The 19,206-nt window shown below is 52.2% G+C and overlaps 1 protein-coding gene across 1 annotated transcript in view; it reads right to left on the bottom strand.

Annotated features, from left to right (window-relative positions):
• The window catches only part of SUN1 (Sad1 and UNC84 domain containing 1), a 50,676-nt gene that overhangs the window by 16,989 nt on the left and 14,481 nt on the right, over positions 1–19,206 (bottom strand). The window contains exons 2-13 of the mRNA XM_019637416.1: positions 18,468–18,564; positions 12,162–12,350; positions 10,616–10,755; positions 9,817–9,843; positions 9,535–9,711; positions 4,652–4,849; positions 4,035–4,118; positions 3,624–3,734; positions 2,331–2,429; positions 1,739–1,832; positions 987–1,045; positions 162–301 (exon numbers count right to left, since the gene is read on the bottom strand). Coding sequence (XP_019492961.1) covers positions 162–301; positions 987–1,045; positions 1,739–1,832; positions 2,331–2,429; positions 3,624–3,734; positions 4,035–4,118; positions 4,652–4,849; positions 9,535–9,711; positions 9,817–9,843; positions 10,616–10,755; positions 12,162–12,350; positions 18,468–18,544 — 1,395 coding nt within the window. The 5' untranslated portion in view covers positions 18,545–18,564. The remainder of the gene's footprint in view (positions 1–161; positions 302–986; positions 1,046–1,738; positions 1,833–2,330; positions 2,430–3,623; positions 3,735–4,034; positions 4,119–4,651; positions 4,850–9,534; positions 9,712–9,816; positions 9,844–10,615; positions 10,756–12,161; positions 12,351–18,467; positions 18,565–19,206) is intronic.

Here is a 19,206-nt window from a genome sequence, read left to right as displayed (position 1 = left end):
TTAACTGAATAATGAATTACTTTAACTATACATTATCTGAACTATCTCAGAGCATTTAACGAGCGTATTTGGTTTTTAAAAACATTCTCTCAAGCAGGACCCGCAGGGAATAGCCCCGTTGATGGCAGCATGAACGGCCGGTGAGAGCCCGCACTGGTTACCTGCAGAGGCGGGCTCAGGGGCCCAGGGGTGAGCGTGTCCATGCGATCATCGACCCTCTGTGCTATGTCCACACGTGTCCAGTTTACCACAGGTAGGAAAGAAAGGAGGTCAGCCTGGCCCCATAACGAAAGGCCTGCACCTTGAAGGAGAGAAGAGCATCTGTGAGGCCCCGCGTGACGTGCACTGCTTTTCGGAAATGTCCTGAGATGCTCAACTCTGCACTAATCTACACATACACATGTATATGAGGTCTGACGATTAAGTTTGCGAGCTTGTTGCAACGATGTTGCTAACCTTTTTTGATATCACAGGGATTATTCATTATGAAATTGTACCAACTGGACAGTTCACCAAGTTTGCTATTTGGAAGTGCTGAAAAGACTGTGTGAAAAAGTTAAGACGACCTGACTTGCATCACGACAATGCACCAGCTCACACGGCACTGTCTGTGAGGGAGTTTTTAGCCAGTAAACAAATAACTGTATTGGAACACCCCCCCTACTCACCTGATCTGGTCCCCAATGATTTCTTTCTTCACCCGAAGATAAAGGAAATATTGAAAGGAAGACATTTTGATGACATTTACGACATCAAGGGCAATATGACAGCTCTGATGGCCATTCCAGAAAAAGAGTTCCAGAACTGTTTTAAAGGGTGGACTAAGCGCTGGCGTCGGTGCATAGTTCCCAAGGGGAGGACTTCGAAGGTGACCGTAGCGATATTCAGCAATGAGGTCTGTAACACTTTTTCTAGGATGAGTTCGCGAACTTAATGGTCAGACCTCATATACTGATCATAAAGTAACTAAGGCAAATTTTACTTACCTAGTAAAAGTAATAGTAGAATGAGCAAGATTAAAAACTTGCAAATATTTCGAAGGCACCTAGGAATAAAAAGAGACACGTTTAAGTTGGGAGAAGTACACCATTCCATTTTGCCTCTCTGGTTAACATCATGCAAAATACACTCACTTTAAAATGGAGTCCACAGTATTAGAAATGCAGTTACAATCTCACCTGCAATGTGTGCATATACCTCTGGGAGAGCCCGCCTGTGAAATGGTGTCTCCCGGACCCGCGTTAACAGTCAAACACGTCACTAACTAGCGCCATGCAGTGCGCCATGCTGGCGGCTACAGACAGGGCACCGAAGCACCTTGGTCACAGCCCAGTGGGGTCGCCTGTGCCAGCAGGACTGCACCACACGGGGGACAAAGGGCCTGGCTGTGGGGCCTCCAGCCCGTCACCTACCCTCTGCACACTACTACTTTCCTTAGAAATGGAGCCTGCCTTTCCTTTCTCGCACGAGTGGTTTGAAAAATTAACATATTGAGGACGGGGCATTTAAATATTATACATGCAGATCTGTGTCACCGGTCCACAACGTGTTAATAAGAATATGAAAGCATTTCGTAAAGTATAAAATGATATATAAACACAAGACATTAATATACCAAACTATAAAAAGGAGGTAAATGTAAGCTAAATCATTGTAAAACACTAAATCACATGACATTCTGCACTTAGCACAAAATGAGTTCTTTAAAACACCAAGCTGACATGATATGTTTCCTTACCTTGTAAGAAGAAAAACGTTCAGCCAGGAAATCCAAGTCACAAACTGGTACCACCCACTCCCTAGCAGCCAGAACGTCGCAGAGGCCGCCTTCCCTAGGAGAGAAGCAGACGTTCTCAGGAAGCATTCTTAGGGAAACCAGGCCCAAATGAACTGCTTTTATGAAGGCTGAGCTCGAAGCGCCGGGATGTTTACTAACAGATATTCCGAAAGTAAACAGAGATGGCGTCAGGGACGGAGCGTGTTATGACGGCGCTAAGCCAGCACAGCAGGAATTCCCACATGCTCCAACACGGACACACACACCGGCAACAAAGCAACATGTAACGCGGACAAATGCAAGACGTGGGAAACGGCAGACCTATGCTCTTCTCTTAGTCACTGGGCTGACAGAACCCAGACCCCAGAGAAACAGAACTTCTGCTCACGCAGCCAAAGCGATGCTAATTGCTAAGACATGAAGGAGGGAAACGGTTACGTCAAGGAGCAAAGCATGCAAACCCAAGGTGGAGTCTCTGGTTAGGGAAATTCTCGTATGTGTCAACAGCCAGGGCCTTGGGGAGAACGTGAAGACGGAAAGCCAAAATAAGCACCTGGAGCCACCATGGCCAAGCAAAGAGCCGACAACAGCTTCTCCGACACACACCATCCTACGGCTCCAATCCTGCGCAGCGTTTGCATCAGGAAGTGACCTGCGACAGACAAGACGAGTGCAGAGGGGCACACTCAGACACAAACATCAAAACCAGCTCTCCCAGCTACAATACAAGGAACTCCTACCAGCACCATGTTACTCAAATTCTCTAGTATCAATCAGTACACAAGAGTCTCTTCTCAAGAAAAAAACAAAACTACATTAAGTCCAAGCAAGACACTGAAATTAACTTGTGAAAACCCTGCCCTTATGTCTGAATTACTTTCCACTTCCTTCTGCCTGTAGACACTTAAAATGTAAAGTGCAGATGTCCCCATAAGGCCCAGGGCGTGGTGGCGGGCATGCGCGCCGCAGGCTCAGGCTCGCTTGGTGCCAGCAGGTAATGAGATACTTTAGAGAAAATAAAATCCCACCGACACCAGCCGTTAACACGCTCTAGGTGAAACAAGGGTAACTCAGGCACCTAAATGAAAACCAACCTACAGGCCAACGTTTTCCAGTAAAAAAACAATTTGGAATAAGTGGTAGAACCATGGGACAAAAAATAAAACACAATAAACTTTTTATCAAACAGCACACATTATACAAAACAGAAAGCTGCTTATGAAATCAATTGTTTCATTTTTTAAGAGTAATTGCTAAAAGTTATATACTCATATTAGCATGTAACTAATAGGTATTTACTCCTGAAACTATTAGGTAATTCCAACATGGCTCTTGTGCAAAGAAATATGTTTAAAGAGGATTTTCTAAACAATCTACTGTTTTATGTTTATTAATTAACAGTGAGGAGACAATTATTTTTGAAGCTCAGCTTTAATACAAGGGTGCCTAGATAAGGTGCCCTTTACCAGGAAACGTACAGGTATCAACTGGAAACACCTGATTTTCATGGAAACCTTGCCGCAGGTTTAGGACAGAGGCAGTGGTCATCCGGGGCCGAGGGCAGGACAGAGGGACAGGCAGATTTGTGTCAAGATGATGCTCCGACCCAGGAGCGGAACCAGCCTCTCCTCACTTTCGCTTCGCCTCAGGTAAGTGCTTTTTCATACTTTCAATTTACACTAACATATTTACAAAGCACCTTTTCGACAGAGGCGGTCTCCGTCTTTTAACCACACCTGACACAACTCCTGTCAGCTTTTACTGAGCACTGGAATTCCAAATGTAAACAAGTAACAAGAGTTCGTGAGGAACACGATGAGAACAAGCAGCAGACGCGCGAGACAACCTGCATGAGAACCGGCGCTCCCGGTGCTCCCTGCCGCCCGCTGCAGCCGCGACGACAGTGGGTGGACGGCTGTGGGCGTCTCCAGGTGTTCCTTCCCCTGACAGTCGTCGCCTGCGGGCGTGGTGACAAGCAGTTGACAATTAATATGCAGACCTGGTCCCTTTGAACTATGCACAGCAACAGCAGTTTGAAAAAAATCAGAGCCTTATTACGAAAAAGAATCAAGGCAAATACAGGCTGGTGGCCGTTAGCTTCTGCGCTAAGGTTCCTGCCAGGCTCTACAGCCTGTCCAATGGGTGGGGCCCGCCTCGGGTGGGCGATCTGTCTACACTGCCAGCGGCCTGCTCGGCCATCCTGCAGGAAGCCAACACCCAGGCCGGGAATGGCCCCGTGAAGGGAAGCCATACTTACACAGTGCCTCCCCATTCACACTGAGGTGCCCGTCCTCTCTGAGAAACGCTCTTACATTCCTCCGGCCACAGGGATCGAAATGGGCTGTAACATACGCAAAAGGGACTTAGAGACGGACCCTCGTGGGAGCCCCGCTCACGCTCCCAGACCCCGAAGAGGGCAGCTCGGCAGCCGTCTCGGGCGATGGCTCGCACGTGCAGTGAGCACAGGCGACAGGTTTGCTTAGGAAGAGACGCTCCAGTGCCCCTGGCCAGGGAATGCGCCCAGCGGACAGTGCAAAGGTGGCCAGCCTGCTTACAGTCGTATGGAACAGCATGCGGCAGGCAGTTCAGATAAACTGCTTTTGCTTAAAAAAGGTAGTAAGAATCAAAGTTGAGTACGCTAACTTTTTACTAAAAAGTGACTTATAAATGCTTAAACACTGATCAGCTTTCAGGAGACTGAACCACACAGAGATCGCATCAAAACCTCCAGAAGCTCCCTTCTAGAAAGACCCAGAGAAAGTCAGCATGAAGACTGCGACAGGAGAGGCGAGGAAGCACCACGCTGGAAAAGTGTGTTTTCTCCACCTTGACAGCATTATTTGGTGGGAAAAGGAGAAAAAATTATGTAAATACCTTTTGATTCATGGCTTTTTGACTTATAGCTTTCTGATTCGTGATCTTTTGATTCATAACTTTTCAATTTGTAATTTTCTGATTCATAATTGCGCTTCATTAAAACCACTCGAAAAAGTTGAACTAAGAATGACGAGAAAGATGACGATGTGCACGTGACCAGCCACAGAATCCTATCCAGGTAGAAGGACGCGCCGCCTATTGAAAAACCGGGAACACAGTTACTTCTTCCCACGAAGCCCACACTTACTCCCCTGTGAGTCACAAGGCCCAGGTATTCATTTCAGGCAAAGGAGAGTCAACTTTCTAAGTGGACACCAGAGATGTTGGAAGAGACGTAATGACAAATGGCACTCTGCCTAGAGTGACACACGTCACATCCTGACAGGCGGAGCTGCAAAGCAAACTTGATGGGAGAGCTGTCAACACCAAAGCTCGCTCACTAGCCATCTTCCAGAAAGTATCCTGGTGACATCACTGCATCCCGATGCTGTGCATACATAGGCTGCCATCCGTGGGGACTGCAAACAACTGCCCTAACCTGCGCTCCGCTCCACCCCCACCCCCTTCCTGTATCACCTGCCTGGAGGAGGACTATCAGGTGAGCCCCCACCACCCCTTCCAGGACAAGGCGTGCCACAGCATCTGCAGCGGGGGACAACAGAAACAAACGCCATGGCCTGTGCAGGCAGCAGCTCAGTTATGTGGCTGCTGGGCCAGGAGACCTCGCTGCCCTTACTACTTGTCAGGGCCTGAGCTTCAGAATGTGCCGCGTGATCCCCGACACTCTTTCTGTTAACCTGAAATGTATGTGGTGATGCTCTACACGTCGCGCTGCTAGACATTTTGGCTCTGGAGGGAACGTTTCTCCACGGAGGAGCGGAGCACGCAGGCTTGTTCCCACATGCCAAGTCCGCTGGGACCACCTACAGACGTGGACGGCCCACCTGGCTCGCCAGGAGTGCCCCCAGGTAGCCCCGAGGCTTCCTCTCCCAGCCCGGTGATGCCGCGGTGAGTTCAGAGTCTGTGGCATGAGGCTGGCTGGGATGGTGACGTCTGAGATGGGAGTGATTTTGAAGTAATAAAATTTGAGCTCTGTTGTCAGCAGCTTGAGTAAGGAGTAGGCTATTTGTGAATTGGCCCCTGCACTAAAAACATTCACGGTGTCAGCACCCACTGTGTCATGACTGTCCCACAGTGAATTGTCAACTTTAAACAGAGCTTCGTAAAAAGAGAAAAGAGCATCAAGAAGTGCCGCACGGCCAGTCTGCTGATAATAAAAACACCTAAACACCTTCCATTCATCAAATTGATGAAACTTTAAAAGTAAGAAAATATGAAAAATTGGCAAGAGGACACAGAACGGGGACCCTCAAAGTGCCATTGAGGGGAGTGGTTGGGGTCAGTGGTTAGTCAACTGGAAGAGTCTGTTTAAACTGAAATTGTAAATAATCTTTTTCCAGCAGTGACAGTTACTGGTGGAAGCTGCCGGCTGGAAGTTTTGACTCTCTCTGAGCTGCTGTCGCTTCTTCAGGAAAGTGGCCTCAGTCAGAGTTGCTCCCCCGTGGAGGTTCTAGCCACTCAGCTCAGACATCGTCGCGCCCACGCCCCACCAGAGCCGGCAGGGCCTTGGCCGTAGGTGGTCACTCAGCAACAGAAAGCCTCCTGGTCTGGCTGCGTGGCCACACCAGCCCCAAAGCCCGCTCACACCCACGTACCACTTCTCTAACAACAGAGGCTGCTTTGAGAAGTGAACTTCTGGGCAACCGACAGTTTTCAAAGGAAAGGCCCACCTTTCCTAAGTTGGTCTATGCCTTTCACGGGGGCGTAAGTGCCGCCTGAGGCAGGAGAGCGCACAGAGCAGACTGCTTCCACAGTCTGACCAGCCACTGTCACACACAGGCCGTACTGGGGACAGTCGTCCTGGGGACGGTGCGGGCGAGGGCGCCTGCTTCTGAAGGAGAGCCTGACGGTCACGGGAGAGGTCGCTCTGACCACGAGGCAGGTCTCAGCCCCACCCTGCTCTGCTAGGCCCGTCTGATGTCCCAAGGAAAAGACTTAGAAGCCTTTTAAAGCCTTTTTGATGTGAACCAGAAAATCACATTTTGTCAACTTGAACCTCAAAAGGGTCAGGACTCAGAAAGCAGCCGGTCCCAGCGGGACACGTCACTTGAACCCACCTGTTCCACCTCCAGTCTGTCTACCTGAGAGAAAGGTTTGCCTAGTACACAGACAGATACGGACAAGGACACACAGCCAAAGAAACGCTGTGTCTGAAGTGTACAAGCAGGAAAACTGGAATGTCATCTAGACCCTGGTTGAAAACACTTTGATAGAACCACAAATGCAACAGCAGATAAGCATCAAGAACGACACACGGAAAGCAGCTGCCAAAGCATGTGTGTGTTCTGACAGCATTTCAGTGACGACGGAAACCAAGTGTACAAATGCCAAGTTCAGGTGGTGTCCACACAACACTGTGAATGCACCAGGTGCCACGAACTGTACACTCGAAAGTGAGTGGTTTTACGTTCCGTGAGCTCACGGTGAACTCTGCCCATGGGCAGCAGTTCCCTCTGGAGGGGGAACCAGGTGCGGGCAGGGACTCCCTCTACCTGTGCCAGTTAGAGATGTTACAGGAGAGCGTGAGTAAAAACAAACGAAGAAGGGGGCCATCTATGCTTGAGAAGGGTCATTTGTGTTTCAAGCAAGTACGGCACACGCAGCAGTTCATGCAGTGTGACCTCCCTGTGTCCCAGGGACACAGCCGGAAGGCCGGACTCTGGGGCTAGGTTGTGGGCGATTTTAACTTTCTTCCTTGTGCATCTCTGTGATTTTCTAATGTTCTTTCATAAACACTCTACTTTAATAGTCAGGACAGATTTTCTAAGAGGAATAAGTCAGTTGGCTCTACAAATCACTGTTATAATCCCCAAGAGCAAGGGAGGTGGAGACAGAAGCCCACAGCAAATAAAATATAACTTGTTTTCTCAAAAACATTCAAGGCCAATTTAAGCCAGGGACGTGCGACGCATTTCCAGAGGCTACTCCCCGAAGTACGCCCAGCGCCTAGCCCACCCACGCCCACCCATCCTACCCCAACAGAGTGGCTGCGGGCTGGCTGGAAACAGCCGTGACCCCTACGACGAGGCTGTGGGGGAGCAGCAAGCTTCGCACAGGTCTGAGACGGCTGCTCACAGTCTATGGAGTGGGTTCTGACTCTGAGAACAACGTGCTATCCGTTCGCCACGCTCCCAAAGACAGTACCCGCGGCATCTCTGTGGGCTGCAGGGATCTAGGCGGGTGCTGGGCCCCACTCGGGCTGTCCTGAATGGGGAACACGGGGCACAGAGGCGGCTAGGGCAGTGCACCCGACAGCAGACGCCTGGGCCAGGTCCAAGGCCCATCGCTCACCGGCAACTTTCCTAAGCTAGCTAAGCCCCAGTCTGCCAGTGTGTACACACGAGACAGCCACAGTGGCAGGGCTGCTGAGGGGCCATGGAGGCACGGGCACACACCGAGCAGAGTGCGTGTCCACATGGGGGGACCCAGGTCCACGGCGATGCCAGTGTTAAGAGGAAAGCCTCAGGGCCGGCCGAGTGGCTCAGTTGGTTAAGAGCTCGCTCAAGAGTTTGAGCTCTGAGCAACAGCGGTTCGAGTCCAGCCCGAGCTGAGCAGCCGCTGAGCTGCCAACAGGTGGCAGGATGGCTCAGCTTAAAAAAAAAAAAAAAAAAGGAAAGCCTCCCCTGGCAGCTCTCCTGGGTACACACGGATGCTGACGGTGTGGACCACACTTCAGCACAGACCCAGGAGCTTCAGCACCGTGACCAGCAGCTAGAATGGAAGAGTTCTTAGTCCTGGTACCACCCCCGCTGTGTCAAAACAGCCACCGGAAAATACTAACTGGGCACTCCCACACGCTGAGCACCAGGAACAATGCCGTGAACAGCAAGCACAGCCCGCCCTCCAGTGCTGGCCAGTCCGGAGCCTGGCACGCGCCCGAGCGTGATGTCCAGCACAGAGATAAACAGGAGGAGCCACAACTCAGAAGCAAGGCAATGCGTGTCTGAGATCAAGGGCTCCCTAGCCTCTGCGTGCCGTGTCAGAGTGGGGACCGTGGGGCAGGAAGGCGTGGCCTGGTGTGGAGTCCCCAAGCGCCCCAGAGCCTGGCGGGGGAGCTGCAGCAATGCTCTCGCCGGGGCCCTGTGAGTGCCGGGCGCAGGAGGAAGACCCCAGGGCTTGCCTGGACAGGCCGCGGCGGCCCCAGCAGCTTGCGCCAACATCCCTCCCAGGACCTCCACATTCGGGCGAGGGCCACCAGCACTCCCAATGTCCACCTGTGCGTGCGGGCGTTCTGTGACACGACTGCTGCCATCCCAGACAGAGCCAGTGCCCCCGGCCAGACCCGCGCATTCCCACGAGCCGCCCCTCACCTGCGTGCCCTCCGACACGCTACCCTAAGAACAGACACCGAGGAAGTGTTTTCCCTCACTCGCTGCACGGACACCTCCACGGGGAGGTGACAGCACCCTCACAAGCTGTCCCTTTAGCACACGCGAAAGTCCATGCTCCTGAAAGGGACGGCACAGTTCCACCCACAGGTGTCACTGAAGTAGAAATTTTCTTTTGTTTACCCAAAGTTCAAATCTACAGAACTTCAGACACTCCCAGGAACAAAAATACCTACCATATAAAGTGCAAGTTGAAAGAGGATGAAAAGGAAGAAAGCTAATTTGGGGGGCATTTCTTAAACTTTTAAAGGATAATTCTGAGTTCAGGTCTGCCTCGAGTAGACTCAGGAGACCATAAAACCAGGTATAAAAAGAAACGGGACCATGGCCATGGAATCTTCCCCTTGCCTTTAAAGGAAGGGCGACACTTACGTTTCTGATTCCTGTCCCTCGAGTAAACCCTCGACACGGCCCCGCAGGCGGCGGGGACGGCAGTCAGCGCGTCCTTGCGCTCCGACAGCAGGCTGCAGCGGCTGCAGGTATAGCCGTTGCTCTTGGCGGCCTCTGCTGCCACGTCACCGTTTCCCTGAATGACAGCTTTGCTTCCACCTGAAGGTTCCAAAAGCAGATGGAGCCTGTTTATCATGATCTGCAGACCCTAACTAAAGTTTCCATCTTGAAAAGTGTGGAGAAGAGGAAGGACTCAATAATTACCTTTAAGGTCTCCATCGTCGTCCAGACCTAAAACACACACACACATTTCTGCTATTGACCGCAAATTACCATAGTAGAACAAACCCACACAAACAAGTAAAGGTTACAACGGTTAATACACGGCTTTACGGCACTGCTACTAGTGGAAACTTGTCCAGGTCCATGCGGACGCTTTCCACATGGCGCCAAGGACCTGCACACGGCACACAGTCTGCCCTACAGGGCGGGGCACCACAGGGAGAACCGCCCCCTCTCAGAACCACGTCCTGAACACACGCGCCCTCCGCTGTCTGAGCACTGCCCCCACTGGCTGAGCCAACAGCCAACATGAAGCTTCCCAAAATCAGCATGAGAAGCTTCTGGAACAAATCCGGGTCTTCTGGTCTTCTCAAAAGGGTGGCCAGAACATCAGGCGGACGTGGCCGCAGCTCCGTGTCCCCGCCAAAGCTGAGGCTCCTGAAGTGTCACCCCCACAGTGCTGGCACCACTGTTCCGCTCTCTCAGTTGAGTCAGCTCACAGGTGCCCTGCACTGTCAGCCTGTCTGTCTACCGCGCCTGTGTCTGGTGCTGGCAGGGACGTGAAATCACACTGGTGACTTTTACGGTGCCTTCGCTCAGACATCTTACCAAGGTAACACCAGTGACACACCCCTGCCGCGTCACAGCGAATGACTGCACAACCCACAGAGCAGCTGAGCCGAGAGGTGCCTCCCCCCCAGGAATGGGCAAAGGGACACCCCGGCCATGGCCTCCCTTCTCCCAGAACCACTGGAGAGACAACCAGCAGTAGGTAACTCACCCCAGAAGTGGTCCACTCGGGTCTGCTCGCGGATCAGAGACTCGTCCAGCACAGGGGGCCGCAGAGCAGTCGCGACCCTCCGTGAGGCCTGGGGGGCCCTCAGAGCCGGCCTGCCTGCACTGCCGCGCTGCCTCGCTGTTCTAAAAAGAAAGGAATAAGGGAACGTGTTTATAGTTTTCCTACTCAACACAAAACGACTACATTTTACCAACAAGAAATCTTGGAGAATAAATACAGTAGCTTTAAGGCGGCATTTTCTTCTGTTTTTGTACTCTAATGAAGCATTTGTTCATCTGTAAGTAGAAACCTTAAGCTGGGGCCCAAAGACTCCTCCTAAAGCCGTGCAAACAAAATCCATTTCAGATCAGTCGGGGCCCTAAGACCCAAGTGGTTAAAAACTAAAATAACCCACATATAAAACAGCCTAAAAATAAAAAGTTCTCATTTGACCCCTTCCCTTTAAAGCAAGGAACCGCACACAGGGCGACAGCCCGCGCTCTTTCTGCACCAGGAAGGACAGAAGTGCATTCAGCAGGGAGGCTGTGACCTCAGACACACTCTACATTCCCGCTGACAGAGGCCTTGAGGACAAACTTCAGGGCCTGATCAGGTGGTGGGACAGGTGGCACCCAGCAGGCCCTCGGAGGGCGAGGGCCCAACAGGGGGTGAAAGGCAGGCAGCAATAACAAGACACCATCAGGACACCTGGTCACGGCACCGTCTGGTGCCAGAAGGCAGCCTTAGTGGCTGGGTGGTCCTTCCGAGGACGACTTCCTGGAGCCAATGCAGTGCCAGGAGCGCCTTCGTGAACCAGATGTCCACTCTCAAGGTGGACGCCCGGGAACCTCACGCTCTGCACAAGCTCCGCGGTGACTGCAACTCATGGGGACGCCAGGACGGGGCTGTGCCAGTGCCCATGTCACCCCTGCAGCCTCCACACCTCCCTTAGCAGCCACTACCCCGTTCCCGAGATGAGGAGCCATTCAGGTCAGAAACTCATCATTTGTGAGCGACCCCAAGTGAAGCTGTCACTTTTATTCTTCATCTCTGATGGCACAGAGACCTTGCCTACTTTTGCTCCTTCTTGGGCATATGGAGAGTTCAGAAACCGAGTGACTGTGACAATGGTGAGTGTGGGTGATGTGCGCTCCACGGGCATGTCTGTCCGTTCACGGGCTTCACAGGCCGCAACGATGCAGTGACTGGCTACAATGACCCCAAGCCACCAGGAGGCACAGCTGAGATCGGCTCCAGCGACAGGGATGGACAGCACGGCTGGCACTGCCTAAAGTCTCTCGCATGCTCGTGGCAGGTGCCACGCCCCCCTCCCAGGCTTTGAGACCTGGGAAAGGTAACTGGCAGAAGACAATGCAATGACCGAGGCATTCCAGAACTGTGTGTCCTGCTCACAGCAAAGCCAGAGGCCACATGGGGTCTGTGCCCACGGCGAGCATGGCCTTCAGCTCAAGGGTGTGGCTGCAGGCCCACAGCGCACACATGCGGTCTGAGCAGGCACTACAATGTAACACAGACAAGCAGTGCTTACCTGGTCACTCTCTCTCTCAGGGTGACAGTGCTGCTGGTGCAGGACTTAGCGGCCCCAGCCTGGCCACCCGCAGTGGCGGATGCTGTGCTGACCGGGTGCAAACCACGGCGGGACATTCTCGGAGAATCAAACACGGGGTCCAGTTTGTGCTCAGTCTCGAAATCCAAAGCATCAGAAGAGTAACTTGAACTAGAAGGGAAAGAACGTGTTGAGATAAACAGGGCTTCCAGCTCCACTTCTGAAACAAACTGAGCAAACAATGACTAGACATGGAGCCCACAGAGAATTCTAAAAAAAGCCGCTGCTGTGTGGCGACCCTTCTATAGAGCACAATCAGCTGGCACCGGTGAGTGGACAGCTGATGCTGACCAAGGAGTGAGAGGATGCCTCCCGGGACCTAGGGTTGAAGCAGAGCTGCCCCTAATTTGCATTAAGACAGACTAAATCCACAAGAACCCCCCACGGGCAACCCCAGGAGCCTCTACAGACACAGCCTGCAAAGCAGTTCCCGAGGCCGCCAGTCGTCACCGAATGAACCAGAGTGAGCAGAAGGGGAGTAGGGCACGCGGCCGTCACCACCACTCTGCATCTAACTCGCCACGAGGCAGGACAAGCTGGTGACAAGCAAGTCGCTCCAATACCCTTCCATGCACTTATCTCAAAGCTGTGTGTGTCCTTTTGTGCTGTTAGTGTCTCCAAATCAAGAAACGTTCCCTGCGCACCTACTGTGCGTGTCCAGGACGTGGGGTCATGCGTCCCAACCCAGCCGGCCGGCGGCGGGGCCCAAGCACACTGACAGCACCCCTTGCCCTCAGAACACACACTACACGGTCACCTAGCAGGGAGGTGTCCACATCTGCAGGAGAGGTGACCCACCATCCAGCAAGGAGGGGCACAGTGCGCAGAGGAGGCGGGGACAGGAGTCAGCTGAGGGCTTCCTGAGCCGGCAGGGAAAACTGCAGGCAAGGAGGCAGCTGCAGAACCCAGGGCAGGGGGTGGGCAGGGGCTGGGAGGGGCTCCACATGGACCCTGCAGCAGCGCACGCCCTGAGCGAGTGACCTGCACTTCCAAACACCACACAGGGAGGCGGCATGCGTGGGACGCAGCTCAGCAGGCAGCGGGAAAACAGCTCCCGCCCAGGAAAGCAGACCTGGCGAAGGATCTGGAAATTTGAGTGAAGCAAATGGTCTGAAGGACATTTCTGCATTATGTTTTTCGTACCATAAAAATATTTCACAACCAAGTTCATCATTATCAGATCTGACCAAGAGTAAGTCAGTACAAATGGCTTTGTGTCATCTCACACACATGACACATCACACACACCTTCGAAGGTTCTTCTGACTCTGTCCCCACCCCACCAGGCCCTGGAGGTCAGTGTGGGGACACTGCGAGACTGCTACAGTCTAAACAGGTCCCAGCTTTCAACCCAGAACCTGGACTAACTTCACCATGGGAAGGCCGTGGTCAGGCTGGAGAGGCACAGGAGGAGCCCTCAAGAGAGCATTAGCTGCAGCTCCCTTCTAACAGCTGCCACCTACACACAGGGAGAACGCAGGACACACCCGGAGTAAGATACAGGGAAGATCTGAATCTATGTACTTCCACGTTATGCTGGTCAATGAAAAGACAAAACACCCGAGTGTCATCCTATTTATGTTGAAACAAACGAGAAAGCAGCAACACATTTCTGACACACACACAGGTAAGCGAAGGCACAGGAAAGGCCTGGGAGGTTCTCTCCAAACAGGTGACACAGCTGCCTGAGCAGCTGAAAGGAGGCAGGGCGCAGTCCTTTCACTCTGAGCTTGCAGTGTGAGCTCCAGACCCAAACAGCCCAGGGCTGTTCCCAGCAGGGAGGGTGGGGGAGCAATTCCGGGATCTACCACCAGGGGTCGCCCTCAGCCGCTCACCTGAGGCATCAGGTGACTGCAAAGGTCTGCATCAGTGCAGCGCTCGAGGCACATGGTGCCCCAGGGTCCCAAGCACCGTGTCCTACAGACAGATGTGCCCAGAGACACAGCAGAGAGGCCCAAATGCCGTGGGAGACAGGCGTCCCAGGCGCCTGCCCAGCCAGCAGGAATATGTCAAGTGCGGCATTAATGGGCGTCACTGGTTTACTACAGAGCTCGGGGAGGTGGCACTGAACTGCAGGGGGAGGGGTCTATCCAGGACGAGATGGAATTAAGGGACAGAAGCAGGATATAAAGAAGGATGCTCTAGACGAAGACCCCAAAGATACAGTCTCGGTCTAATCCTGAGAGTGTGATGTCATCAGACACTGGGACCACCGTGCCCCCTCTTTGAAATCTGTCTTTTAGATTAAAGGCTGAAAAAATCTACCACAACTGAGAGCCAGAGACAAACACGGACACCAGCTGTGGCAGCGGGCATGGTACCAGCAGAGCACACAGTGCAGACCCCGCAGGTCAGCAGTGCGGTGACCTCAGTGACTGGGAGGGGCACTCAGGCAAAGCGAATCCCACACAGCAATAGTCCCCAGGATCTGACACACGCTGATGCTCCGTGTCGCTTCTCTGAATGCCTCCCCACACTGCACTTTGAGGTCCTACACTTGGACTGCTCGTCACCCATCACTCTGAACCGTTTGCAACATCCCTCAACCTGTAGGACCCCGATCCCAGGGTGGTCCCAGCCCCCGGCTGCAATCCCATCTGTCAGTGGCCTGGCACCATCCCACCCGGATGAAGCCAATCACTCTCTCTGTGATTCCTGACTGGTGCCAGCTCTGAGGAAGTCACACCAGGAGGTGGACACACTCTCCGTCCCCATGCCCCACAGGTCCTCGCCCGTCTGGCCATCTGGGTGGTGGTCGCCTGTTCCCGGCACCCGTGGCCATCAGACTTTCGCGCCTCCCCTCCCTAGACCTCTGGCTCTCTCTAGAAGGGCCTGCTTCCTTCTCCCCCAGAAAACCACACGCCACCCGCGCTGCCTCTCAGGTGGCTCTGTGGAAGGACCCACGGTCACGCTGCCACGTGACAGCGGGCAGGAATCCCAAAGCCCATGCTGTGGGCCCCGCACTGAGTCTCCCTCCCACTTTCTAGATCTTACTGTCAGTTCTCTCTTCTCACTCGTCTTCAACCTCTGTCTGTTGGCTCCTCACCATCAGCATCCAGACACACTCTCATCTCTCCCCCGGTAACAACATAAAGAAAACGAACAAAGCCATGCCCTTCCTCCTTCCATTATCAGCCAAACTTGTTGAAGGAGGTGCCGTGTCTACACGCACTCTTCTCCCCACTGAAATGCATTCCAGCTCCTGCTCCAATCACTGCACTTGGCCCCTTCTGTCGAGTAACAACCCCCCCCGCCCCGGCCCGGGCAAGCCCGCTGGCCATGCTGGTGCCCAGCAGCATCTGACTGGCTGATGGCACCTCCCTCCTTCTCAAAACACTCTCGCCTTGTACATACCCACAGCCATTCCCACCTTTCTTTCTGGCTGAAAATCAACTTCCCCCAGATGCTGAGGGTCAGAAATCTAGTTGTCCAGCCTCACGTGCACCCAGCATGAGCGTGCAACATGGCGGGGCTCTGGAGACGTGCTCCTGACCAGGGCAGCACCACCCGTGGCTGCTGGGACTTCCTAACAAGCGGCTCCGGCTTATAACACTGACCAGCCTCAGCACCTAGAGACACAAGCATACACTAAGAGAACGTAACGGGAAGTGCCACCTACTGCGTAGTCATGCCAACAGACCAACCCCTGGGAACAATCAAATGCCCACATCTAACCACCAGTCTGCAGGGGACACAGATTAACACACAAATCAGCCAAACAGAATGTGACAATCTATTTAGGTTCCTTGTTTTTTTTTTTTTTTTTTTTTTTTTTTTTTTTTTTTTTAGCTGAGCCATCCCGCCACCTGTTGGCAGCTCACGGCTGCTCAGCTCGGGCTGACTCGAACCACTGTTGCTCAGAGCTCAAACTCTTGAGCGAGCTCTTAACCAACTGAGCCACTCAGCCGGCCCTTAGGTTCCTTGTTTTTAAATGGTTGTTAAAAAAAAAAAAAGATGAAGATCCCTTAGTTTTTGATATATAGAGTTGTTAGGACTTATTTTAAATTTTATTTTATTTTTTTAGCTGAGCCATCCTGCCACCTGTTGGCAGCTTAGTGGCTGCTCAGCTCGGGCTGGGACTCGAACTGCTATTGCTCAGAGCTCAAACTCTTGAGCGAGCTCTTTTTTTTTAAAGATTTTTATTGGGGAATTGGGGGATGGGAACAGTGCTGGGGAATTGGGGGAAGGGGAACAGACAAGTTGCTGTCGTTTTGTTCTTCAGTCTAGTTGTGGAGGGCGTTGCTTCACTGGCCCAAGTTGGCACCATCATTGCACTCTTCCCGGGTGAGACAGATCAGTCGCCGGCCTGGATGGCCGCTCATTGCGGCTGCTGGCTGCTCAAGCTGGCTGCTGGCTACATACAGTAGCCCATGGCAACCCACTGCCACAGGGGCTGCAGCCTACGCCATCACCGGCGACTCACGGCAGCCCAGCTCCAGGTTGAGCTGTTGTTCAGCATCTTAGCTGTAGAGGGCAGTGTCACTGGCCCTCATATGTGGGATCTGAACCGTGGCCCTCTGGCGTCCCAAGCCAGCACTTAACCATCGCGCCACTCGGCCGGCCCTTGAGTGAGCTCTTAACCAACTGAGCCACTCGGCCGGCCCTTGTTAGGATTTATTTTAAATTACTAGGGGCTTTTGTTGCAATACTGGTATTTTGGATAGCTTTTTAAATGTCACCTTTTAGAAATTTGCTTCAAAACAACCTACTGGGAGGGGCGCAGGGGAGCCAAGCACTGCCAACAGCTGAGCCACGTGAGAGCAAGGGCCTAGGGCCACCTGCCAGATGTTCACACTGTGTGACATTTTCCACAGTAGGGGACACTGCAGTGCTGCACACGGAATGACCAGGATGCTGGAGGAGCCTCTGCTAAGAGTGAGGGCCAAGCAGGCTGGACACACAGCCATCAACCAGGGTGGTCATCAGACATGAGGGGCGACCAGACCAGAGTCAAAGTGGGCGGCAGCAGGAAGCGGGGAGGGGTCTGAAGGACAGCAGAGTGAGGACGACCTCTCCAACAGCCCCCTCACTCTCACACCCACTCCCACACTGTAGCTCCCTTCTGAGCACAGACCTGGTCACGTCACTCGCTGCTTAAAACCCTTCACTGTCCCCCCGCCCTCAGTAAAGTGCAAGCTGCTCGCACAGCCTGTGGAACCACACCTGCCTGCCCTTCCCACCTCACTTCTTGTACTTCCTCACCTACCCACACGGCTTAGAGTCACTGAAATTGACAGTGTTGCTGTCCCAAGGCACAGAGACCTAGACATGTGCATTTTAAAAAAGGTTATAAAAGCTAAAAATAAGTTACCAAAAAACATTATTTTGATGCTCCACAATGCAGAAGAGGGAACAGCTTGACTTGAATTGGCTTGAGTATTTTGTGCTAAAATACTAGACTTTTAACGAAAACAGAGTGTGTTATTACGGAAAGTGTGACGTGATCTAGAAGGTGAATGAAAAATTATTAAGTGCGAGATGTGACTGATGCCATTAAAAAGTATTTTCCTTAAAATACCTTCTAATTTGCTTAACAGTTCAATTGCATTTTCACCCTCTAGAAGATAAGCCATTGCACAACTACACAAGCATTTTCCTGTGTGCCTTAAACACTTTGCCCGATGCAAACGTTTCCTAACTGCCAATCGAATCCTAAACAGTCCAGTATGGACCTTCCTTCGGCACTAACCCACAATTTGATGATACTCAGTTTCATTTCAATCATCCTTTCTGTTCGATAACTAGAGCTGTAATGGGCAAGTCAGCAGCTTTCAGGCTCCAACTTTGAGCTTGGGCAGCACGTGAGCTGAAACAGAGACATGAGCGCCGACCAGGTCCTGCCCCTGAAGCGCTCGTGGCCTCCTCTCAAAGGCCACCTGTCCAGGACGCTTCTTTGGCCTCTGCAACACCAGCCAGCGCCAGGAGCCACAAAGCCCGAGCATGGGACAGAGGGACAGACACGGGCTCCGAGACCACAGCCGTTTGGGTGGGTCTGGAGCAGTAACCCATGCACTGAGTCATCATGAGTCATCAGAAACGGCCGCGTCCAAACAACCTCACAGCTGCCATGCCAGTTCAGTAGCTGCGTAAAGCCACTGCATGATGTCAAGTTGACAGGTATTTTCTTTCAAAATGTCACATCTGGTGGCAAGTTCCAGGGCTCCCCTTAACTCCGTGGCATCTGGGAGGTGACGGGGACACAGCGCCAACACACGCACGCACGCTCACCTGAGTGCATACGTGTAGCCAGTGTTCTCAGGCACACACTGAGGAGGCGTATACATGTGGAGCCGAGAAAAGTCCATGTTCACGATCTCCCATCACACTGCAGAGGTGGGAAAAGCAAAGCAGGGGTCAGAGGTTAGAGACGCAGAGACGACCCGTCTGCCGCAGCCAACCCGCCTCATCCTCAGACTGACCCAACGTCTCTACCAAAACTCGAATGAAACAAAGTCAGCATAGCAGTGTCTTGTTTTTGTTTTTTAAACAAAGAAGTTTTCTCATAGTTACAAGTCCAGGAACACTTCTGTTACATTTAGTTCCCTAAAATGATTTGCCTAGAAAAGTAAGGAGGGAAACCCTGACTGCCTAACTCATAATTATGAAAACTGGGGCACTTTCAAAACAATAGTGAAAGTAACTCCGAGCCCTCTCCAGTGGTTATTTTTTAAATTCTCGAAGGTGTCAAATATTCCCATTCTTCTGAAACAGGTTTTCACTGCTGTTAATTACAGTAGAACTAATTCTTATCCCACAGTCAAGAAGCACCCACATCCTTTCCCCCACACAGCCCAAGTTTTCACAAGCACCCCAGAATCCGAAAACTGCAAGGCGTAAAACAAGCAAGCTGTTCAGACCTTTATTTTTCCCCAAAAGAACACACAGATTATTTATAAATTAAAAAGTGTTGAGTATACTGTTTTTCAGGCTGTCATTCAGATTTCTTTGGAATGACTCAAATTTTCCT

The sequence above is a fragment of the Hipposideros armiger genome, unplaced genomic scaffold, assembly GCF_001890085.2.
Source record: "Hipposideros armiger isolate ML-2016 unplaced genomic scaffold, ASM189008v1 scaffold_33, whole genome shotgun sequence".
Taxonomy (NCBI): domain Eukaryota; kingdom Metazoa; phylum Chordata; class Mammalia; order Chiroptera; family Hipposideridae; genus Hipposideros; species Hipposideros armiger.
This window is presented reverse-complemented; position numbering and strand designations above follow the sequence as displayed.